This window comes from Varanus komodoensis, unplaced genomic scaffold, assembly GCF_004798865.1.
Source record: "Varanus komodoensis strain SLA01 unplaced genomic scaffold, ASM479886v1 scaffold6_1, whole genome shotgun sequence".
In the NCBI taxonomy this organism is placed as follows: domain Eukaryota; kingdom Metazoa; phylum Chordata; class Lepidosauria; order Squamata; family Varanidae; genus Varanus; species Varanus komodoensis.
The window spans coordinates 4,397,784-4,423,320 of record NW_025336345.1 but is presented as its reverse complement, the minus strand read 5'-3'; the positions used below and the strand labels follow the sequence as shown (position 1 = coordinate 4,423,320).

General features: G+C 43.9%; 2 protein-coding genes across 3 annotated transcripts in view; both read left to right on the top strand.

Annotated features, from left to right (window-relative positions):
- Window positions 1–22,571, top strand: part of LOC123033968 (ovoinhibitor-like) — a 42,549-nt gene extending 19,978 nt beyond the window's left edge. Inside the window, exons 4-7 of the mRNA XM_044450948.1 lie at window positions 7,659–7,765; window positions 9,750–9,814; window positions 21,712–21,737; window positions 22,440–22,571. Of these exons, the coding sequence (XP_044306883.1) occupies window positions 7,659–7,765; window positions 9,750–9,814; window positions 21,712–21,737; window positions 22,440–22,571 (330 nt within the window). The remainder of the gene's footprint in view (window positions 1–7,658; window positions 7,766–9,749; window positions 9,815–21,711; window positions 21,738–22,439) is intronic.
- On the top strand, window positions 10,825–16,159 carry LOC123034006 (ovomucoid-like). Of its 2 annotated transcripts, none has more exons than XM_044451012.1 (5): window positions 10,825–11,010; window positions 12,068–12,116; window positions 14,158–14,160; window positions 15,227–15,357; window positions 15,960–16,159. In XM_044451012.1, coding segments are annotated over exons 1-5 (228 nt in total). In that variant the 5' UTR covers window positions 10,825–11,008; the 3' UTR covers window positions 16,003–16,159. The 2 variants fall into 2 exon arrangements, with proteins under 2 accessions (XP_044306947.1, XP_044306949.1); XM_044451014.1 differs by having other exon boundaries at window positions 10,970–10,997.
- Window positions 22,572–25,537: the final 2,966 nt, after the last annotated feature.

Genomic DNA, 25,537 nt, shown 5'->3' with positions numbered 1-25,537 from the left:
GTAAAAGCATTTGGGGTCCTGAACCCCTAAGTATAGACAGTAGAGGACAAGAACATGGACAAAAAAGTAAGAAAAAGCTGACCCTTTCTGTACGCCTTTCTCCTTACTACCCAAAGATGGGGAACATCAGATGTTACTGGACTGCAACTCCTATTAGCCTTAGCCTACATAGCTCATAGTCAAGGATGATGTGGGTGGCAGTCCAACAACATCTGGAGAGCCAGGTGTTCCTGTCAGACTTTATTTAAGTATATATAAAAGCTGTAGAGATGAAGAGCTGTTATAGGAAGCAGTTACTACAAGCCTTAATTTGCTGTTCTATGAAAAAATGTCTGAAGTCAGAACACTTATTTGGATTAGACAGAAACTGTTGTAAAGCACTCGATCTCCCACCAGGTTTAATTCTCCAAGTTAGCTCAAATATATGACATCAGGGCATCTTTTGGCCTACTTTCAGAGGTCAACGGTGGTGTTGGGAGTGAGGTAAGAAAAAATGCATTGCTTTTGTTGGTTTTTGCATCTTGTTATCATGTTAAAGAACAAAATTAAAACCAGGAGATATCAGTTTTCTAGGAAATTCATATTTCGCCCTGCATGAACCTGTTTCATGATGTTTCTGGAATAACAGAGGTAATGTGAGGAAAGCGAGAATCAAAATTGTACTTTGCCTGGGGCAGGAAAATACCTTAAGACAGACTGGCGGAAGAACATTCCTGTGCAAATCTAGCCGTTTATATTATTGATAATATATTAAAATAACCAAGCCTCAGTTTCCCATGATTCCCTCCCCTCATATATGTTAAGTTCAGTGTCTGACTCCTACATGCCTGGAATGGCAATTAGTATGGCACGGAGCGGGGGAGGGGAGAATCCTACTGGCTGCAATGGGAGCTTTCTCCTACTTCAAATAGTCCTGTGGTGGGATATGGGAGGTAGAATCACAAAGACTGTGGCTGGGAAGGAAGGCTTAACGCTCCCCCTTCCCAGGCACTGCAGAATCATTGTCATGCTTCATCATGCTTGGCCTGGGGATTCTGGCACAGGCATTTCTACCTAGGCCCAAAGAGAGCACAGAAGCAAAGAGGGAAAAAACACTCAAAATGTACCCTCTTTTTCCCCACCTCTGTACACCAAAAGAGCTAGTTGCATGGGTGTGAAAAAAGGCTATACTGAGAAATGTATAGGGGTTTGCTATTCAACACAGTGCATTTCTTTATGGGTAGTATAGAAATGGAATGTAATAATATCAACTATAATTGTAGTTGGCACCCTGGTCAAGGACCCATAGCCTGCCAAGAAAGTCTAAATTAATCTGTGGAATGAATGGTACCACTTATAGAAATCTGTCAGATGTGTAATTTTGTAAGTAACATGGGCAAAATAAAGGGCATTATTGTTTTGGGCAAAGAATCCTTCAGAATAGCATCTCGTATTTATTTTAATTGCCACTTTTCCGTCCACCCTTCTTCCATGAGGATCATGGTAGACTACATGGGAACAATCCCATTTTGTCCTCACAGTCATGGGCTTGGAATGCTCCAAGATGGAAAAAGATGGTTGGCCCAGTACAATCCAAGGAGCTTAAATGCTGAACAGAACCGTAAATTTAGATGTCCCAGGACAATGTGCAACATGTACTTGATCAGGGGTGGGCAGATGTCAGAGCTGCTGAATCGACTTTGCTTTTGCTAGAACCATGAGACTCGCCAAATGAAGTCATACACCTAGAATTAAAGCATTCTAGGTGCGGAAACTGGTATTACGGAAAAACTGACTAGGATTTACTGTCCTTCTACACAAAAATCCACTTCCAAGATTTCTTTATTTCAGCAATATAATTTAGAGTGAGTGAAAGGAGCTATTTTTTAAGGTTTGGGAATCAAAACTCCTGGGGAATCTAATGCAAAATTCCCAGAGATCTGCCATTAGATCCAAATCTGTCTACTGCTCACCCTTGAACTTCATGAAATTCTCTCTACCTATTGAATCTTCCTCCTCCTCCTCCTCCTCTAACAGAATCTCATCAGAAAAAGTTAGCAGCCCTAACTGTGTATGGTAGGAGATTTCAAGACTTGAAATAAGAAAGATGCATTGACTGGATCTGCACTGGAGTACAGTTCCTGGATCTACCTCAGTCAGGCCTTCCCTGAAAGCCTGAAAATTTCTGAAGAACAGAACACTATTTTACTAACCTGAAGTAGTATCTCCTCACTTCTTACATTTCTCTCTCTTATCCAGGGAATTCAGCAATGTTAAGAAAAAGCATGATGGAGTATGTCTTGAGGTAAGCAAACTGATAAGCAGTGGTGTTTCTATCTATCAGGTGGGGCAGAAAGTTGGTCACAAGAGGAGAATCAAAATGATGAGGGAGGTACAGTGATTCTGTGTCTGATGAATGTATCCTCTCAGACGAACGCCTGGTCCGGCAGCTGTAAGCAGCAGTACAGTGGCCTCCTGACAGACGTGCACCAAAACCGATATTGCTATGATGAAAATGGCTGACTGTGGAAAACTTCCAAGCCCAGACAGCAGCCATCACATGGCTCATCTGTGAATTGGAATTTAGAAATCGTGGAACAGTGAGGAAGCTTGAAATTTCAAATTCTTTCTGTAGCAGAACTGCCTTGGATATGGCTGAGGGACAGAAGAATGAGAGAGCCCTCCATGAGAGACATCAGGAAGCAGAGTACCCGGAGGAGGGCTTTCTCTGCGGTGGCACCCCATCTGTGGAATGCGCTCCCCAGAGAGGTCATTATTTGTTTTTCGGCGCCAGGCCAAGACCTTTTTATTCAAACACTATTTTAACGTGTAATATTTTTATTGCGCAGCCAGGGTGTTTCCGGGTTTTAATTGTATCTGTATTATATTTATTTGTGTGAGCCATCCCAAGGCTATATAGCAAGGGGACAGCATACAAAAACTCTAAATAAATAAATAAGAGTGTCCATAGAGGACGACCTCCACTGTGGCTCTGATAATGTCATCTACAGCAACCGGTGTGAATTCTGCACTGCTGCTCTGTATGTATACAGATAAATAACTTTCCTAACCTGGTGGTAACATGCTTGAATCAAAAAATGAGTTCACATCCTTTGGGCGTTTCCACATCTATGTAGACATACACTGGGGTATGGGGATATTCCCTTCCCATCACCATTTGAGAAATCCATTCCCTTCCGCTGAGACATGCCTCCTGAAGAGGGCTGCGGTCTCTTAGTCTGCTGACTCCCCTCTGGCCATCCTTCCTTGGGTGGTCCTGCTGGGAGATGGGTCCAGTGAGAGTCCGGCCTCCTGGCAGCACCACTCTCGGCTTCTCTGTCACTCTCAGACCGTCTCACCATGCCAAGGTGTGCGACCAAGAGGCGGAACTGAAGCAACACCTCACATATTTCTGGAAATTTGAAACTAGTAAAAGCCAGGCCCTTAACATAACTGAACTGTAGCTCAGTTAAAACAGAGAGCTGCAAGTAGTTTAACTAGCTGATCAAAAATATACGCAGAGGCTGATCCCACCCCATCAGTCATTGTTAACCATTATTATGGAACGGCTAACCAGTTTAGAGCAGTGAGCCCACTGAAAATAAAGAATTGAACAGGAAACCATACTGGAAAAAAATCCCCAGGTATCTCAACAGGCGATATTTTGTATCAGAATAAAGGGGATTTCCTCTCCTCCCTCTCTCATGCAGATACATCTGTTCCTTTTCCTAGCCTCCAGCAACTTGCGTAATTTCAAACTACGCAAAGGTATTTCCTTGACACGTCTGGTTTCCTAATCAGGACTATTCATGTGTATGCTGCTGAAGAATGAATAAATGGCATGCCCCACTTAAAGCACAATGTGGACTTTGAAGGGGAGTCACACAGGGACTCGTTGGCTGTCAAGGTACCCTGCCCAGGCAGGTGTGGAGGCAAGTGGCAGGAAGCCCATTGGCCACACCAGCTGGGTCAGTAGGGGTGTTTGGTCATGCTGGCTGGGGATCATGAGAACCACAGTCCTGCATATTTGGAGTGGACCAGGGAGGGAAAGGTTGGCCTACCCTGGACTACTGCACTTTGCCTGTGCTCCGTCCCTTGCCAAGCATGTCTCCTTTTCTCTCAACAGCAGAGTGGGGTCTTACAAACCCTGATGCTCACAGTAAATCCTCAGAAGATTAAGAGACAGTGTTGTGTGCTTGGGGTCAGTCTTGAATAGATTGCCTTTCAGGGATTTCTTGTAACTCAGTGCCTCTGATCACGAAGTGATTCAGGATTACACACACACACACACACACACACACACACACACACACACAGAGGGAGGGAGGGAGGGAGAGACTGACACTTGAATTGGTAGCTTTTGTTCTATCAAGCTTGAGCAGTGGCAAGAAAGCAAGAAGTCAGACTGGACAGTTCAAACCATGGGTCCTCAAACTACAGCCCGCAGGATGGATCCAGCCTGCCATGGCCATCCATCCGGCCCACGCCGCTGCTGGCTGCCCGTGTTCACGCTTGCTGCGTGGGCGGGGAGGTGGTGGCTCGCTGGCTCGGAGATGGCTTTGGACTTGCTGGGAGATCTCCGAGTGAGCGAGCCACAGCAGCACGTGCCTGATGCCGCCTCGCAGGGCCCAGCAGCACCTCACAGGCCCGGTCCCCCAGGCACCCCACCTCACTGGCCCGCTACGGGTCACTGCAGCCTTTCAACTGGCTCCCTATTCAAAAACTTTGAGGACCCCTGGTTTAAACAGAAGAGGAAAAGGCCAGCTGACTTTGGATCTCTGGGAAAGAAATCCCAAGGCAGCTGAGGGGGGAGCCAGAGGTCTGTTGGGCTGGGAAACTTGTGGACCTCTACCTTGAGCTGGGTGTAAATACTCCTTTCAGAAAGACACTCCACAAGCCTTCTTCTCAGGAAACTGAGTAAAAGCTGGAGCACTTGAAACTCCTCACCTCTCAGAAGCAGGTACAAAGCACAACCATATTTTCATCTATGGAGCTCCTAGATTTGAAGGCAGCTACTCTTCAGGAAGAATATTCCATCTCCAAAGCCTTGGCCACCATAAATAATATTAATGCCACACCCATACAAATACCTATTTAGAAGTAGGTCCCCTTGATTTCAATGACATTTACACTCAATGAATGCAGGTAGAATCATGGCCTGAAAAAGACCAAAGCTTTGGTCAGCTCTGAAAATTAGTTTGTCTTTGGCAGGAACCAGGATATGAGGAGAGCCTGGTGGCATCTGCTGAGTGTTTATCACTTTTCTGTTTATGACTCTGAGGGAGAGAGATGTATCCCTCAGGAAATGCAACCAGTCTCGTGGTGGGCTCCTTCCTTCCAAAGCACTGGCTAAGCTGAGTAGGGTGGATGGAGTGGAGGGATAAAATATATGGATAATGACACTTGCCTCTCTCTGCCCCAATGGGTTCCTTTCAGTGTTCAGTCCACATATACCTACCCAGTCATTTCTTTCCTAAAGGTATAAAAACAAAAATAATAAAGGAATCTGATATTTCCTATGCTTTCTGGAAGAACTGAGCAGAAAATTAGTGAACAGAAAACCGGTTGAGCAGTCCCTTTCTTACCACTTCACCCCACCCTGGGTATCCACTCAACCTAAATAGGTAAAGAGAGTTCTTAGAAGGAAATAATTTACCAGGATGCAAGTTTTTATTATGCAACTCCCTTTCATTACCAAGCAGTCTTGTGTAAACACCCACACATATATCTTGCTGTGCGTGCACCCCAGGCCCATCTTCTTTCAGCAAAACCAGTGAACTAACTCAGTCCTGCATACAATCCCCATTACAACCATGAGGAGCATGGGCCTGCCTGTCGTCCTTTCTCTGGCACTCTGCTGCTTCTCAGGTGAGTCTTTCTAGCGATAAGGTATTCCGACTCTTGTAACGTACAAATATGCTCTTCTGGTAACTTCCAGGAAGGTCTTTGCCATAGTTTGGAGTCTTGTGGGCCTGGCCAGATGCGGCAGGAAATTTTCTACCTATCTTATTTAAGGAGTAATTTAGGGAGGAATTAATACAAGCTAAACAGCACCACTGAAATTGCATTAACTAAAAAAATCATTGAGGCCTCATCCTTTGGACTCCTAAGTAGGGCCAGTAAGGAACAAGATTATGGGCCTAGTTAAAAGTAAACAGCTATAATTATAAGGAAGTATTGGTATTGTGTATACCAACTCCTGACCTTTCTTTCCTCTCTTCATATTCACATGCAAATGGTATAATCAAAACTATTAAGTGTGCGAAGGAACTAGAGAAGTAAAGACCTGATACAGCTGAGTAACAGTGAACTGTTTTCATACCCTTTAATTAATGTGATTTTCTAATAAAATATTCTTCATTATGAAAAGCATACAGGTGAGCAGGTCTTGATGTCTTCCTGGGCTTCAGTCTCTGAATCCAGGGTGACTTGGTGTGTCTTTTGGTCTTTTTACAGGTGTCCTTGGTGACAGTGATGAGGTGAGTGAAAGTAGTACTCATGCTGGTTTTTGCAGCTTGTTGAACAATTTAAATCCCTTGCAATCATCAGTCAGAAGGCAAGAGCAGAATCTAAATTGTGCTCACCAAATGTTAGATGGCAGTGCTGGTTTTCTCCATACCATCTCAACTAAAATGTGGGCACCTTTCCTCAAGCGATGACAAAGAATGGGAACTTTGGAAGAGCAGAACCATACTCGTTCATTTCTGTGAGATAGTCACAGAAGATTTTATTGGTGGATTGTGCTTGATTTCTGTGGTGGCAAGTTGAAAAACAAGAAAGAGACTGGCTTGTGTTTCCATAGGAAGGAAGCGCTATTGAAAGAAAGGATTCTGGCTCTCAGGGGCCATTGCTCTCAGCTGCCCAGTGCCGTTTGCACCTGTTCCCAAGGAGGAGGAACTGAGGCAGTGCCTGAATTCTTCAATCAATGGCAGTGTCTTGCTCTTTCCCTCCCTGTCTGCCCCTCCTAGAGCACCACCTTGCAGCACCTGCTCCAGGGACAATTTCCATTTTCAGACCTGCAGCTTGCAGGGAAAGAACTACATTGGCTGCAAGGGTTCAGGGAAATCTCTCTGAAGATGGAGTCTCCACTGCCACCTTGGAGAGCTTTTTCCAAGGTAGCCATGGGAACTCTGGCTTTCCCATGGGCAGCCAGTCAGCATCTATCAGCCATAGGGTTGTGCCCTCACTGGAAAAGCATCCATCTGTAGTTCTGCTAATTTATGTTAGTGAAGATGTAGAGCATGTAAAAATAATCCATCCATTTTCCACAGTTCCTTCCCCGTTCTGACTTGTGCCAAGTTCTGTGTCTCACTCCCACACACCTGGCATGGAAATTAGCGCTACTGGGGAAGAAGCACCCATTGGCAGCAATACAGTGTTTTTGCACTGCTTGCTGCAAGACAGTGTTGGGGAAAGGCACTTTCAATAGGTTTGCCACTGGGGAGGGAAGGCTTAAACCCCACAGCCCGTATTTAACAGCTTGATTGCCAGTCACATCATTAATGTCATTTGTAGACAGACCCACAGAAAAAAGCAAACGGAACAGAAACGAACAGATTCAAAGAGCACCATTCCCCACATTTTCCCCATGCACTGATGCACACAACAAGTTGGAAGCCTGCATGCAGAGAGGGTTTATAAAGGGATTTGCTATTAAACGCAGTGCGCTTCTTGTACAGAAGGCGTGCGGCAAATACACAGGACCTTGCCCAAGGATCCCAAGCCCGGTCTGTGGAACAGATGGCACCACCTATGGCAGCGAGTGCACGATGTGCAAGATCAACGAGTGAGTAATGCCGAGCAGAGCAGGGCATATTTTCTGTGCAGGCGAATGGCTCTAAATTGTTTGCAAGAGGAACTCATTGCATTTATTTTAATTGCTACTGTTCTTCTCCCACAATGTTCATCGCAGTGGCCCTCCCACACAATAATTGGCTTCTGGGTACTCCGTGTTTCCTTCATTCCAGCAATATCATCCAGGGTGAGAGGGAAGGTGACAATTCGCTGCTGCTGTCGCTAGACACAGGCAGTCCCAGGTTAGGAATGAGTTCTCTTCCTAAGAACACCTTTAAGTCAAACTGGTACAAGTTGGATCACGTAGGCATGGGTCATATTTAGCAAGCATAAGCCAACTGTTTGTCTTAGCATATGTATCTATTTTACCTTTTCATGCATATGAAACATTTTTAAAACTTTCATGCACGCTAAAACATCTTATACACAATACTGTACTATAGTAATAATGATGATAATGCAGGAATAATAGAGTAACTAGAGGTTCTGAAGAGAGAGAGAGAGAGAGGATCTGTATATATGCATGTAAGTACCGTATTTTTTGCTCTATAAGACGCACCTGACCATAAGATGCACCTAGTTTTTAGAGGAGGAAAACAAGAAAAAATATTCTGAATCAAATGGTTTACTAAACTATTTAATAAACTATAACAGAATACAGTAATATCGTATTTCAACTTTGTAAAGTGAACAGCAGTCAACAGTGGCATTAAGAACCATCATCACTGCCATTAACAAAAGAGAGACTTTAAAGTTCGAGTACTCTTCTAGTTTTCGTTGAACCCATAGAACTCATCATCACTAGAGTCAGAATTTATGAAGCTCTGTTGCTCACAATCATTGACATCACTTTCTTAGTCAGTAGTGGAATTACTGAAGGAATCCACAATCTACACCAGTTATACAAGAGCTGCTGCAGACAATTCAATAACAAATCTAAAAAAGCCAGTAATGTCCACGCTGCCCTACTAGTAAATAATAGAAAAAAACTTCTGACAAAAAATGAGATATTGTACGGTAAATCAAACACACAGAGGACTAAGTAGCCTTTGAAGAATAAACTTCATACATGAAGGTAATGCTGTTCAAATATCCACTGATCCATGGAAAGCTTCCTGATAATCACAGGCACATTCCCCATCACTTCCCCATGGGCTTCATTAAAAGACGGGTTGCCATTTGAAAACACACACCGACCTGGGATTAATAGCTCTCACCTGCGCCGGAGGAGGGAGGCGGAGCAGGGCACGCACAGCAGGTGCCGGCCAGGTGTGGTGCAGCCGGGCTGGCAGCGTGCCGGCGGTGGTCTTCTGGGTGGCACAGCGGCGGCAGGTCTTCCCGGGCGGTGGGGGTGAGCAGTTCGTCTCTCCATGCAGCCAGCAGGTTAAAGCCTACGGCTCCTCCTCCTCCACACCGCTCCCCCTGAGCGGCACAGCTCTCACCTGCGCCAGAGGGGGTGGGGTGGAGCAGCGCGTGCTGAGCGTGTGCCGGCCAGGTGGTGCCACGTGGTGCAGGCGGGCCGGCAGCGTCCCGGGCGTCGGGCACACACACATTCACTCTATAAGATGCACAGACATTTCCCCTTACTTTTGAGAGGGGGAAAAGTGCGTCTTACAGAGCAAAAAATACGATATGTAGGTATTTTTACAGTATTGTAAAAAAGAGAAAAGAATAGAAATAGTTCTTAAAACAGTTCCGATTTAAAAAATAGTAAAAAGATTATTAAAGGTTAACACTCTGGTTCCACTGATGTCCTGCATATCGGAAGGGGAATTCTTGAGGCAAAATTAAGCCTAACATGGATACTCTTGAGCCAATGAACAACCAACACTGTGGAACATTTTCACGGGTATAGCAAACTAGTTCCTGCATTTGTAACTACAAACCGTTTGTCTTTGACTCAGATTTTTAAATTCTTCGTTCATCAGAATGGCTGTTTGTAACTCAGATATTAGTAACCTGGGGGCTCCCTGTAGTTGGAACTCAGAAATCCTGCTGAGGTACTGCAAATACACATACCGCCAGAGACCCACCATCACATGTAGGTCTATCTGCTGCCCTCTCTGAACTACATAAATATTCCATACCTGTGGATTCTCTTTTGATTTCATGGATCCAATTAGCAGAAGGTTAGGGCACTAATAACCATGTGGCAGGAGACCACATGATCTGGACTGAGAAGGATGAACTGATCAAAGAAGCACCGGAGTCTGGTAGCCGATCTATCATCACCTGTGTCCCGCATGGTTCAAAGGAAGAAAGCAACATTTGCTTTCCTACTAAAGGAGAGGAAATATCCACTTATTTCTTTACATTTCTATCCCACAGGCAGCTCAAGAAAAATGTTCATAAAAAACACGATGGAGTGTGCATTGGGGAGGTAAGCAAACAGTTAAGCATTCAGAGCTCTGTTTGAAAAATTATGCAGGGCCTATTATTAGGAATTGCCTTTTAGTTTTAGACAAAGATGTTGAGACACTTTATGTGCAAATTCTTATATATTAATTGGTTTCTTTTAAACGGTGCATTTTGGCCTGGTATCCTGCTACTGAAACTCACGATGCAATTTCTGATCACACTGTTAATGTCACTTGTAGTAAGTAGCAAAGCCTATGGGTTTTGGGCAAAGCCTGAAGGTCATTCTGGTCTAGTTCTGCTGCTTTCTGGAGCACAGCAAGCTTCACTCCAAAGGCAACAGATCAAGCTTTTATTAGCATCACATGACATGTTTCAGGGATGGTGAAGATGCAAGTACGACATAATTAAGTTTCTTGTTTTCCTAAACTGCTGAGCAGGGGTGTGGTGAGGGGGAGGGTATCTGGTTTGGAGACTGGGAGTCCACCTTCTAAACTTAGGAAATGTTTTGCAAGGGGCCCAATTGCTGAGCCTTGAGGAAATGATTAAATTTCATTGAGAGTTCTATTCCCCACTATCTTCTGCCTCCCTCAGTTCTACACTGCAGATGCTTGGGGCAGGGAGTGAACAGATATGTTTCACTGGTGCCTTGTGTGGGGTTGCTTTGCTTTAAAAACTGGAAACATGGTTGTGGGAGATTTTATAAAGGAAAGTAGAGAGGTTTGTTCTGAAATGCAGTGCATTTCTTTTATAGATAAATTGCACTCTTTACCCTGCTGAAAAAGTCACAGGAATCATAGCATGTCCAAATACAATTGCACCAATCTGCGGATCAGATGACGTTACGTACAGCAATGAATGTGAGATATGTAAGAAAAATATGTAAGTAATACAGAGGATTTTTTCTTCTGAGCAAAATAATGACTGTAATCCTTTGTAACAGAATCCAATTATGATCATATTAATTGCCGCTTCTCCATTCCACATTTTCCCACAATGACTTATTTTCCTGACATTTTAATATTTAATTGATTTATTTTTGATTTATCACTAATGGTCAGATGCAGGGTGTTGTTTTTTGGTATGTTGTTTTCTGTAAGCTGTCCAGAGACTGTGGTATTGGATGACATATAAACATATTTAAAAAATAAAATATAAAATAAAATAATAAAATAAATAATTTTGTCCTCATAACTATGGTCCTGGAGAGCTTGAGAACTGGAACCCAACAGTTCCAGTTCTGGATAGCCCAACATAACAGAGTGAGTTGAATGCTGAGTAGTGATGTGATCCTCAACCTGCCTGGACAACAAAGTTCAGCCCATCAAGGGTGAGCAAATGTCTCGGTTGCTGAATCTCCTTTTTTAAAACTATAATGCCAAGACCCACCAACTGCTGGACACCTTTGCAAAACACAAACACCTAGAATTCAAAATTCTGCGTGCAGGGATCGGTACTGAATGCCCAAACTGGAGCTCACTGTGCTTCCATGCAAAATGCACTTCTGGTTACTCTAAGCTGTCTTCATTCCAGCAATATAGTTTAGAGCATCAGGAAAGGAGTCAGTTTGTTCCTGCCATGGCTAAATAACTTGGATTCAGAAATGCTTACCAATCTATTGCTAAATTCTCAAAGATCTCCATTAGATGCAGATGTATGAACTGTGCATTCTTGAAATATATCTCTATCTACCTACAAAATAAATATTTTTAATTTAATGGAGTCGATAATTGAAAATTTAGGAGCCCAGATAATCCTGTGGCAGGAAAGTACAAGATCTGGAATAGCATGGAAGTATTAACTGAACAACTACTGGAGTTTCACTACTGGATCAATCCCAACTGGGCTTTCACTGGTTGCTTTGCAAGTTTCAGAAGAATGCAGCATTATTTGTTCTACTAACTTATTAAGTAACCGCATAACATTGTCTCATTTCCAGGGAGCGCAACAGAAATATTGGTAAGAAACACAATGGAGAATGTGAGGAGGTAAGCAAACTGATGAAATTGTATTTTGAAGTTAAACATTCAGAACTCTATGGGCAAAATTGTCATGTGAATTTTAGTGGGAAATGGTTATTAGCTTTAGGGAATGATATGGAGAACCTTATTTGCTCTTGATTATTTGGTTCCCCATAAACAACTTACGAAATGAGTCTGGTCTTTTCTATGCAAGTCACTTATTGTACAATCATCATAACCTACTCATGAAGTTCTTGATGTTGTGACGCTCTAGTTTTGCTCCTTCCACCTAGGTTTTAATTGCAAAAGTACAATTACAATTACAATTTAATTTATAATTAATTTTAAAAGCACTTGTTCTTGTGCAGCTTGCTGCCACAATCTGTGTAGGCCATTAGAGGGATAGAAAATCTTTAGACTATTACTTATAAGTGCATGTGTAGAATACATAGTCTCTCTTCAAGTCATCAAGCAATTGTGGGGAGATGTCAGATACCATGACACCCTCTAGACCCATTCAGGAAAGGAGTCAGAAATGAGGCACGCGGAGAGGAAATGCTCGAGATCCACCATTCTCTTGCATCATGTAAGTTGCCTCCTACTCTTCTGACTTCAGAGCCTTTCCACATGGAAAGAGCACTGGGAACTCAGAGTTCTTAATCTTGTGGAATGACTTCAGGGATGCAGGAAGCTCTCTTCTGCAAACAGTCACACTTCCCACATCCAGGGCAGTGAATGTGGTGGAGGAGAGAGGCAGTTGCCTGATTCACAGTATGCAGAAGCATTCCCTCTCCTCGTGTGTTTCTTCCAACTCCTTTCTGGAACGGGGCTGCTCAGACGCCACAACTGTAGCTGGCACGGTGTACTTCACTTGCAATATACACAAGAAATACCTAAGGGTGGAATCACATTCAATTTGTTTCTCTTCTCCATGGAGAGTCTCACTGTCCCAGTGTATGCATTGTACAAATAACAGTCAATCACTCAGCCACCTGCAATTTTGCTGATCATGAAAGAGGGGAAAAGTGAAGCCAGGATTAGCAGAATAGCTGCAAACTGCATTTGTGGTCACCCAACCAACAGTCAAACCCATGTCTGAAAAGATATATTCCACACACATAATGGGGCAGCAACACACAGTTGGTGAGCCATGGGCACCCCTGGCCTTTATTGCACCCTGCCATTGACTCACTGCCATGAAATTTGTGAAAGCAGTGGTGGCAAATTGGCTGTAAAGCAAGACACACCCTGTTTGCACCCCATTTTCTAGCAATATCATGTTCCCGGATGCCTTTCAGGAACACTTTTCCTTTTAAAACGGAACATGCTGCTCGCTTTACAACAAAATCATGGAAGTGAGGGGGTTGACACTACTGTACCACACCACCAAATTTCAGGAGCACATTCAGCTGCATGGAGGGGGAAGACCTCCGTGGGATTTGTGGAAGCTGCCAGTCCTGATACAGAGTGAAAAGAAGTGCGTGATTCAGTGCAACTGCCCATATTTCATATTCCAAGTGTGTTTGCTGCAATAGGGGCATGGCACTCAAAGTTCTTCCTCTAGGTCAGATTGAGATGACTTTGTGCTCTTTTAAAACAACAGATTTTCAAACAGTAAGCACTGAACATTTAAACAGTTTAGCAACAGCTGAACAACAACTACACTCCCTATAGAAAAGATGTGAAAGGTATGAGACTGAACAATGGCTTAGAAGCGTGTACAGCTGCGTTGTCAAGACCAGCATGGCTCCTCCTGAGCCTAACCCAGCCTATTAAATATTTCCACGAGCCAAGCACAGTAGGAGGAAGCTCAAACCTTCCTTATAGAATATGAGAACAGAATTTATCATACATATTACAGAATATGAGAATAGAATTTCATAGAATTTATGAAATTATACCACATTGTATAAAAATCAGCCTGGTTTCATTGCTTACTTTCTGCCTAATTACTTTTGCAGCCCTTTCCATAATAATTATGTTCCAGACTCTGTCCCACCATTGTGTAATTGTGATTTTCTATTTTTCCCCAATGTATTGCCATCTCCAATTTGCCACTGTCGGAAAGATGGTGAGTAGTTCTTTATTATTCAGATCTTCTTGAACTCATTCATGCATATTTAAAATACAAGTACTGAATCTGATCTGTAAGTTTTTCGGCTTCCCTAAATATCACTGTACCGTATCACATGGTGCCACATGACTGTTTCCTGGGATCACCTCCAACTCGTGGGTGGTGCTCCTATGTTTGGGACAAAAATATTTGTTTTAGTTTGGCCTTTGTATGAAGAACTAGATGCAGTGATACAAAATGTTGACTTAAATGAAAAGAACTGAAACTGAGCCAAGGTTAAGATGTTGTTTCATTACTTTTGGTGGGTGCTGACACTAATTGCAGGATTGGCATATCCATAGAGGCCATAGTATAGCAATGCAGTCCATGTTTATTAGCATTTCCCCAGAGAAAAGATTTGGATTTAATGGATTTGAACTGCAATGAGGTAGCCACCTGGGAGATATTCACCAAAAAGGGGACTGACGTTGCCATACTAAAGATAATTGGATTTGCATGGCTAATGCCAACTTTGGGACATAAAGAGCAGGCATCCTCCACTGGAACAAAAGGACCAGAAGAGATTGAGGTGCGTGGAGAACTTGACAAGGCACAGCAAGGCCGGAGGTAAAGGCGGGGTCAGGAGCTGGTCAGATACCTGCAAAGACAGAGTAAGGAGCAAGCAAGGATCACATTATGACAAGGCATGGCAGGTTCAGAGGAGAAGGCAGCATCAAAAAAAAGCAGGAGTGAAGAGGGGGCAGCCACCTGGATCAGATGCACGAAACAGCCACCACACAGACTCATGTTTGAAGCTGGGCAGACCTGCGAGGCCTTTTATAGCACGTCCTGTGACTCCCAGCTGGAGGACCAGTGCGATCATGTAGGCCGAGTACCTGCAGACCCAATGCAATCCTACCAGTGCCTGCGAGGTGGACCAGGTTGCCTTCTCTGTCAGGCCACTGCGGGAGCAGGATTGCTCTGCAGGTCCTGAATTTACACACAAACAGCTCCCACTGCTTTTTATGTCGTGCTCTGGATTTAACTGGACCATTGTAGCATTCCCTATATCTTTGTTTTGCAGATTCCTACTCAAGAGTTTTACTGCAGACAATTCTCCCCAGAAACACACGATTGCACACAAGACAATGATCTTCACTGTGGTTCTGATGGCAAGACCTATAAGAACAAGTGTGAATTCTGCACTGCTGACCCGTATGTATACCGAGAATTAACTCTTTCTGATTGATAGAATGGATAAATGAGATCAGAAACGCTGGTCATTTCCTCATCTACATATTGGAATGTTTTTAGTGGCATGAAAAACCAGTAAGTAGGCCAAGGACTGTCCTGAAATGGTATACAGTCAGACATCCAAGTGAACTGATTCAGTTTCACGAGTGGAAAAAAGATAAGAACCCACAATCACGCTGCCATCCAGACTTTATTCCTAAGCCTTTCCCTTAACAAAGTACATGGGCTGTGGCTATGCAGCTGGTGGACCACCTGCCTGAACACCCCTGCCTTACAGAGATAGTGCCCAGACAATTTCCATTCGCTCTCCAGCCTCCTCATAGGAGACAGAGCTCAGCCACCAGGTCTCCCCACTGATTTCCTGTAGCCAGAGTGACCCAAGGCAGGGATCAAAGTGCTACGGGGAAGCATTTCTGGGGGATGCTTCAAGAAGAAGGGACCCAAAGTAGGCATGTTTCCCTACAGGAAAGGTGCATATTTTTAAAAGATAACTAACTTTGTTGCACAAGTCTAGTTACCCACAATACTAATTTCAAATCCTGTTACATTTTTTTCCTTTCTAGAAATGGCAGTGTTCTTCTCCTTGAGCATTTGAGGGAGTGCTGAGTATATGCTGACTTTCAGAGAAAACCCCTTGGCTTATTTTCTGATAGCTGGTGTTGCATAAAAAGTTCTACTTTGGTATTTTTATTAAGTCTAACTGTATTTTGTTTTGATTTCTTGTGTGTTGTTCCAATGCACACAATAAATTTGCTAATTCTTTTGCGGTTTTTTTTTTTTTTTTTTTGGCTGTGATACCAGATACAGGTATGTTTGAAGCTAAGTTTAGGATTGTTTCAACCTCATGGAGAAAAACATGGCATTGCGCCAGCGTGACAGCTCTCTGTCAGCACACACTAGCTCATAATCTTCTGAGCACATCCTCTACCCTTTCCTGGACTATGTCACCCCAGCTCAGGTATCAGCTATCTCTTGAGGCCTATGGACACCTCTGGCGATCTGAAACCAAACCAAACCTGGGTGCCATAGCAAAATGGCTGCCATGGTTGGTGTGGCAGGTTACTTGTCACATCGGACGAGTAACCTTTCAGAGAAGAGCAATTCTTCCCCCTACCAACCAATGTGTCCTCCAACTTCTTTCCCCTTTCTCTCACTACGGATGTCAATCCTCTCTCCCTCCATCCCTCTCGCACCCACAAGCACCCCATTTGTCCATCCATCTGTACAGATGGGTGCACATGCCCATCCAAACATATCCTCCCTTTAGGCCTCATCTGAAGGACTGTGTTCAGTTGTGGGCATCACAGTTTAAGAAAGATGCAGACTAGGTCGGGCTGAAAGTCTGTGACTGGTGCAAAGTCAACCAATGAGCGCCACTGAGTGGAGACTAGAACCTGGATCCCCCAGGCCCCTTGTCCAACACTCAGTGGGGGAATGGGGCTGCTCTCATGCCAGCCCCATTCCCCCACTCAGCCCACTGAGGACACACTTCCTACCCCCAGAACAGTGCCACAAATTTAGCACGCACTAGAATGGGGGAGGGGGGAACACAACATGCAAAGGTGACAAGCCTTCTCTGAATAACTCCAGAATGCAATGATAGAAATAAGACCAGGAAGATGGCTTGGGGTGAGCATCAGGTGACACGCTAGTGAGGCAGCATTATAATGCCAGTAAAAATGCTGACCGCACCATCCCCATTCCCCACAGCACAAGATGAGACAGTGGAAAGAAGGCATCTCACTTCCTCAGCAACAGTTACTTGCGTTTGGTGTGCTTCGGAAATAGATTTCTATTTGAGGGTTGCACTTTCTAAAGTGAGACTCGGCAGCTGCCTTCTGTGACCTTCAGCCATGGGTCCACCATGAAATTCGGCCATTAGTCACTTTGGTCTGCACTGCCTGGCAAGAAGATGCGGGAATCTTTTTGGAACCTTACGTAGAGATCACATGGGCCTGGAACAGGGGCGTCCAGCATTTAAAGCCTGTGCTCTGCCACTGCTCATGCCTGAATTTCTTGTAACAAATGAACAAGGATTTCTTACAAAAGAAAAAACACCCCAGCCCATCTCAATAAGCCCACAGAGGTTAAAGAAAATATTTGAATATACATTAATCTTTTCACATCCACAATGCTCAAGGAATTGATTGGAAAGCTGGAGCTACTTGTAGAAAGAAAATTGGCCCTCAGCTTCCAACAGCCTTGGCCACTGGGACAATTGGCCTTTGGTCACCTTTGTCCATGGGCAGGGGTAAATGCTGATGCTCTGGCACTCATTCAGATGGTCTCCATAATCACACCCCCAAGGAGAAGCCGGACAGTGCAGGCAGCTGACCCATTTTTATTTTATTTTATTTACTTAAACCATTTTTATGCCGCCCCATTCGCAAAAATCCTCGGGGCGGCTTACAACAATAATAAATAAACATAAATAAGCAATTTATACAATTAGAGTTAAAAAACCAGAAGCATCTCAGCATATACCTAAAAATCCCATAAATACAATTCATAAATTAACAATTAAAATAACTTGTAAATAAAAAGGTCTTGGCCTGGCGCCGAAAAACAAATAACGATGGTGCCAGGCGGACCTCTCTGGGAAACGTATTCCATAGGTGGGGCGCCACCGCAGAGAAGGCCCTCCTCTGGGTACTCACTCTCCTAATATCTTTCATGGAGGGTTCCCAGAAAAGGGCCTCTGCTGCCGATCTCAAGGGGCGGGAGGACATATATGGACACAAGCGCTCCTTTAGATAACCAGGTCCCAAGCTGTTAAGGGCTTTATAGGTGATCACCAACACCTTGAATTGGGCCTGGACTTCAATGGGGAGCCAATGGAGCTGATGGAGAACTGGGGTTTTATGAGAACAACTCCCAGTCCCTGTCAGCAACCTGGCAGCTCTGTTTTGCACCAATTGAAATATCCGGACCGTCTTCAAGGGTAGCCCCACGCAGAGCACGTTACAGCAGTCTAATCTAAAAGAAGTCAACATGCCCATTCTAGCAGTTTTTATTTGCAGAAAGAGCAGATCAAGAGTGATTTAATTTTGATTGCCTGTTTTACCCTGGCCTATCCCAAAATAATTTACATGCTGACAGTGATAGTTCAGGAGATTACGCTGCTGCTTCGAAGATCCATCCACCAGCACCGCAGCTACTGTGAAGAAAGCTTCTGAGCTTGGAAGGAACAAGAAAGCCTGCAGGGTGGCAGTGACAGCTTCAGCCCAGCTGATCCCCTTGCTTTGGCCCTGTCAGCCCTGGCTCCACTGGCAGGGTAGAGCTGCCTCAGGGCATTATTCTAGGTCTTGATGACCAACAATATGCATGGGATCCATTGCATGCATCAGTGTTTTGTTTATAACACAGCCAGTGTGATGTGGCAGCAAGTATGTGGGATTGGGGGCCCAGGAGATCCAGGCTGTAATCCCCACTGAACCATGGAGCTTTCTGGGGGACTCTGAGCCAGTCACAGACTCTCAAACCAACCTAGCTCACAGGGTTCTTGTTGCATGAATAAAAGGAAGCTGCGTGAAATGCCTTCACGTGTCTCCAAGACTCACTGGAGAAGACCATCATGCTAGGGAAAGTCAAAGGCAGACAAAGAAGGGGAAGACCAAATCAGAGATGGATTGACTCCATAAAGGAAGACACATAATTTATTTATTTATTTGGTATATTTCTAACCCATCCAATCACTATGTGTATCTGGATGGCTTACAAATAGTATTCAATAAATACAACAGTATAAAATATCATATAATACCTCAAACAATAATTAGACTAATAACCCATGACTGAAGTAAAACATAATTAAAATCTTTTAAACATTAAAATACTGGGTGAACAAAAAGGCCTTGACCGGGTGCTGGAAAGCATATAATGTCGGTGCCAGGCAGACCTCTCTAGGGAGCGCATTCCACAGCTGGGGTGCCACCATAGAGAAGACCCTCCTCCAGGAATTCTGTCTCCTAAACTCCTTCAAGGAGGGTTTCCGGAGCAGGGGCTCAGCTGCAGATCTTAAGGGGCGGGAGGGCATGTAGGGAAAAAGACATTCCTTTAGGTATCTTGGTCCGAAGAACTGAATTTGGAACAGCTAAGCAGGGATGTTGCAGATAAGATATTTTGGCACACAGCAAAAACCGTCCTGGATTCCTCACAAGAGAACAAAAAAGGTGGCATATACATGCAATAATAATATGAAATAATTATGTAATAATATGTAATAATAATAATGAAAGAAGAGCCTGCTGCAGTAAGCATACCCATTCTTATAGTGGGTTATTTTCCTGCAAAGGTTTCCTTTTACCAGGTAAATGGCCCTGGGTAGATTGAGGTCAAATGCCCCTCTTTGTCTGTTTTTCTATTAATGCAAACTCAGGAGAGCGCATTCTCAAATGTCCTCCAGGTTCTCCTTTGTTATGTAACTGCCTTTGAAGTGCCACGTCTTTCATAATGATGAAATCTTATGTAAACTCGTGCACCTGGACATATGTACATGGACTTAGAATCCTGCTGGTGAAGGCGCCATTCTCTCTGCTGAGAACTAGCGGACTCTGTGCAGAGTTCAATCACCCATTTGACTGTGAGGACCATGGGGGCTCTCGTGGTCTTTGTCCTGGCCCTTTGGTGTGTCTCAGGTGAGTTGTCTTTTGAAAAAGGCTTTCCGACATCACAAATTAGCATGCAGACAGAACCCTCTGGATTCTTCCAGAAAGGTCTTCAGTATGGCTTGTGTGACTGACCTGATAACTTGAACCTTTTATGTAAGAGAAAACTTAAGACAGGAGTGAAAAAGTAATATTAGTAATTCCAGGTACACAGTTTTCATTATAATAGAAAGTTTATGCTAGTTTGGATATCAGTTCCTGCCCATTCATCATTCTTTTTATAATTGCAAGGAAAGGTTCTGACCCCTTTGAGTATATTGAAGACCTGAAGAAGTGTTTCCTGCTGTGAGGAGCTTCAAGTAAATGTCTCTCTCCAATTGTTTTTCCACACATACACATACATCATGAAGAAAGAAACCTGTTTTGTCTCTTTGGAAGAAACCGAGCCAAATCAGCAGCTAGTTAAGAAAATGTACTAAGGTGGAAGCAATCACCACCATGTTATCCAGCCTACTTCTTCACCCCACCTGCACTGGCCAAAGAAAACCTTCAGGGTGCAAGACATTCCAAAAGATGACAACATTTCATTGTGTAACTGTCTTCAGGTGCACACGTAGGCGAAATGAGGAAATCTTAATGGAAACTCCCACACATATATATATGTAAGCATATATATGTAAGGCTGTTGCTGAAGGAACGCTACGTGACCTCCTCCTCCAAGCTTAACAGCAGCGGTCTCTCTGCGGCTTTCCATCCCCACTGGGTCTGAGGAGCATGGGGGCACTTGTGGTCTTTGCTCTGGCACTTTGGTGTTTCTCGGGTGAGCCTCTCTTGCAAAGGTTATTCAGGCATTAGTAGATAAAGATACTTTATTGCACTTTTTTGGAAAGGGTTAGAAAATGGCTTGTATGAGAAAGAGAGTGTCAGCGTGCTTAAGAGTCAGTGGGGTGTAATGGTTAAGAGTGTGGGATTGGGATTCAGGAGAGCTGGGATCTAGTCCGCACTTGGCCATGGAGCCCACTGGGTGACTTTAGGCCTGTCACAGATCCAACCTCCCTCACAAGGTTGTTGTTGTGGGGATAAGGTGGAGAGCAGGAGGAGGAGGAGGAGGATGTAAGCCGCCTTGCATTCTTAAAAAAAAACAAAAAGGAAAAGAAAAAGGCAGGATCTAAATCTAATAAATAAATCAATAAATAAAATATGACTGACTAGATGTGAAGGGAAATGATCTGTTCTTTTAATTGCTGTGTACAGAAATAACAATTTGACAAGTGCCACTTATCATGCAGGTGTGAAAAAGGCTTATTCCACCACTGAAAATTCCTTCTCTTTGTAACTGGAGCTCTGTCCAGATAGGGCCAGGAAGCAACTAATTTTCAGGTGTACAATTAAAATTATACTGAAAAGGTGATGTGAGTCTGTATTCTCAACTCCTGCCCATTCACCTAACACCATATAAAGGGTCTGAGCAGAAATATCACTGCTCTGGTTGAGTGCACATGGGACTGTACAAGTGTTGTGCACTGAGAAGAACCCAAACAAGCCATAAGAAACAGTTTGATGTATTTCTTGGTTCAGAAAATGCATTTGAATAGCATGGCCCTATGGAAGATACAGCTGCGCAGCTTTTTCTCTCCCACCAACTTTAACACTGGATTTAAAGAAGCTGAAAGTTATGGCGTCTATGTCTCTTTTGTTCCTCTTTCAGGGGTCTTCGGTAGTTTCAAGATTGAGGTGAGTAAATCTGTATTGCTTTTGCTGCATTTTGGAGCTTTTTGCACAATTCACATGACCTGTGATCAGCAGTCCAGAGGTAAATGAAGAATCCAGACTGTAAGGGTTTCTGACATCATTTTACTTCAGACAGGGGCTAAAACTGGAGTTCTTCCGAGTCAGCGGTATGACTAAAAGCAAGGAGACATTTTGCAACAAGCAGAATTGGAAAGTGTGTGCCCCAGCGCAACCCAAACTCTCGCAATTGGCAGCTGAAGACATCATTCGGAACAAAAACTGGGCCAACAAGAAGAGGCCTGAGGGAAGGAGAAGTGGGTGATTTGGGGTGCTGAGACTAATTGCAGGATCAGTCCATCTATGGGAATGCATCTTCCAGGATTAGGGTATTCTCAAGGAGAGAGGCCACAGTGATATGGTTCCCTTGCCAAAAGTGGCTGGGTCAGTGTGGCAAACAGCTACACTCAGAGAAACAGCTACACTAGAGACATTCAAAAAGAAACTGGGCAGCCATCTGAGTGGGATGGTGTAATATGATGTCCTGCAACAGCCGGGGGTTGGACTCGATGACCTTCATGGCCCCTTCCAACTCTATTATTCTATGATTCAGACAGCCACCAGTATACAGCTAAGTTCATGAACTGGAATGTAAGTTGTATTTAACCAGGGGTCCATCTGTAATTTGCTGTTCCCTAATTACTACAGGAATACTGCAAGAACTACTCTGCACAAACAGAAATATGTCCTATGATTTATCAACCTCACTGTGGTTCTGACGGCGAGACCTATGGTAGCCAGTGCAATTTCTGCATCTCTGCCTTGTATGTAAAGAGATAATTAACTTTTTTGATGTGTTGGTAACAAGATAGAATTGAAAGATGCGATCAAATTGTGCTCTCATCTACTTATTAGTGCATTGCAATTTTTTAATAGGATAAGAAACAAGGATAAAAAACTGGTGTAGATCAAGAACTATTTAGAATGTGTTTACAGTACTCAGGCATCCAAATAGATTAACTCAGTTTAATCAGTGGGAAAATAAAAGCACATGGGCTGACAATAGCCCAAACTATGGAGATACCCACAAGCCTTCAAATTAAGAGGATTATGGGCATTTTATGCAGATAGAGAGTGCAGAGGCAAAGGTCCTCCTTTAACTATGAAGTTATTTCCTCATTTACAAAGTCATACTAAAACAAGGGTTGTTGTTAACTGATGTGTCAGGGGCTAAGGTAGACCTAGCCACCTCTACTTTATATACAAAATACAGTCAATTTTCCCTCTCTCTCCCCCTCTCCTGTTTTACTTTAAAGCCAAAGGAGGAAGTGTTCAGTAGCCAGAACTTTCCACAGATATTCTGTAGTCAAAGTAGTTTAGATTATTTAGACCATTCAGTGGTGACATGGAGACAAGCAATTCAAATGGGCACTGCAAGAAGAAAACTAGGCAAATGTTACTCATTTTTAGAGATAACTAACAGTGTGATCCTATGGCCCCTAGACAGTGTCCTGGGGGCCACAGGATTTTCCAGAGTCCCAGCTCTGACACTGGGAAACAGCTCTGAGCTGGGGTCCCATGTTCAGAGGGTCCTTCCCACCCCTCACAGCAAGTGCACAAAGAACTACACCAGTTGAAAAAGCAACTCATGGAAGGAACGGGTGGGGAGGGAAAAGGGAAGTGCCTCTGCCTTCTTCCTTCCTACTTCAAAGCGGCACAATTAGCTGAAATTGATTATTAACTTTGCAGGAGAAGACCCTTACTGAGTTAGGAAACTTGCAGGCATTCCCATAGGAATGCACTCTAACTTTGGTTCATGAGTATAGATAATAAATTCAATCTGTCTTACATTTTTTCTTTCTAGGAAAGCTAAGGAACGAGGTGCAGCTCTAAATCTCATGCATCTAGGAAGCTGCTGAAGACAGAATAAATGCCCAAGAAGCCACTTTGCCTTGTTTCTTAATGGCAGGCTTTGCATAACATGGTCGAATCTGGCATTAAAATGTTTTATCCTGCAACTGCATTTTGTTTTGATTTCTCCTGTGCTGCATCAGTTCATTCAATAAAATTGCATGTGGTTTTGTTTCTTTGCCGCAATACCAGATACAACGATGCTTGGAGTTTAACGTGACACATTGGTCCAGTGTGGCTTCTGTCTGTTTCACTCATCCAATTACATTAGCAGGACTTTTTCACAGGACATCCACTATCCTTTCCTGGAATACGCCACTGTAGCACAGGGGTAGGGTAAAGCAGGATGAAAATGCTTGAAAATGTGCCATTTGCTCTCCCTGTAGGTTTGTTGCCATGGGTACCTGAGCATTAGATGCCCCATAGGTCACAATCCTCCTGTGATTGTGATGGCAGAACATGCAACAACACATGTGCCTGCTCTTAATGCACATATGTGAGTGTAGGTTTCACTGACAAAGTACAAGCAGCCCTGCCCTGTAGGCAGTCCTGAATTTGTGATCTGTTGAGAAGAAATGCTTCCATTCATCCTTATTCCAGTTGGGTTCAGAATGCTTACTTAAAAAGAAATTTCTGACACAGGTGAACAATGAAACGTGGGGAAAGGAGGTTTTGGGCAGCTGTTGACACCAGCGGAAAATGAAGAAATGCCTGCCCATTTCAACAGATCTCATAAGTCAGCTTGCATTACTCAGTAATATAATATTATCTTCGGGATTCTCAACAGAGCCTCTCTCTCAGTGGCAAAAGTGGTAGAAGGCTTAGACTGTAAAGCATTGCATGATGTTGAAAAGTTGAAGATCCACAAGACTGAAAGGCATCTGCTAAAGAATATCTACCTTCTTCATATGTTGCTGACAACATCAGTACAAAAGAATTCCCCTCTTCCTCTGTTTGGTCTCTGAGAACTACTCTTAATGAGGTTTATCCCTAAAACTAAGCAGCATTATCTCTGAGTCACCTCGTGCGACAAACATCTGCGCATATTTTATGCATTAACTGTTTTTTTTAAATGATCAGCCCTTCTGGCTGGGTATGATGGGACATGTAAGCTGAAACACTGGGGTAAGGCAACTAATTTCAAGAGATCTCACATACCTGAAGGATCTGTGCAAGCAAGAACCGGGGGAACTTTACTGCTAAATGCAGAGAGAAGGACTTGTGCCACGAGGCCTCTGCTCAGGGCAGCAGCTTGCATGTTGGAGCAGGGCTTCCTTGGTGCTGGCCTGTGGCTTTCCCTGTGGATTGGTTTGGGTCCCATCAGGCAAGGGAGAGCTTGTCGGGACCTTGGCTAGAGCTGCGCACTGGAATACTTTCCCACAGCAACACTGTTGTCTCAGGAAGCTAGAGGAGAGCACCAAGACTTTACGCAACCTAGTCAACCTCTCTCTTCTGTTAGTGCCACCCAATTCTGAGGAGCCGTCTGAGCCCTTCAAGGGCCACTGTCTCATTAGGCAGCTTCTGACTCCTGCAACATGGGGCCAACGGGGCTACCCTTGGGGTGGATCTCATTGACCCAGCAGGGCAATGCCCTCTGTCACGGAAAGTCCCAAGATGGGAGATGATGACCTCTTGAGAGGTTGATCCTGATCACCCAAGTCTTCCTCTGAGCCTCAGTGGGAGGACAAGGATGGAGAACCTAACAGAGCCGTACATTGAAAGCTCCCTGAAAGCAGGAACTAGACTAGACAGGGGGGTATCTAGTCCAGAACCCCTCTCTCAGGCTCAGAGCCCCATCTTGGTCTCAGGATGCACATGCAAACTGCAGTTTTTAAGACAACCTGTTCCTCATCAAGGCACTCCTCTGCCTCACATCTCTTTGTGTTTTTAATTTG

Excerpts from the sequence above, each read along its gene's own strand:
- LOC123034006 (XM_044451012.1), top strand. Across the intron at positions 15,358-15,959 it reads GAATTCTGCACTGCTGACCC|AAATGGCAGTGTTCTTCTCC; the intron begins GTATGTATACCG and ends TTTCCTTTCTAG.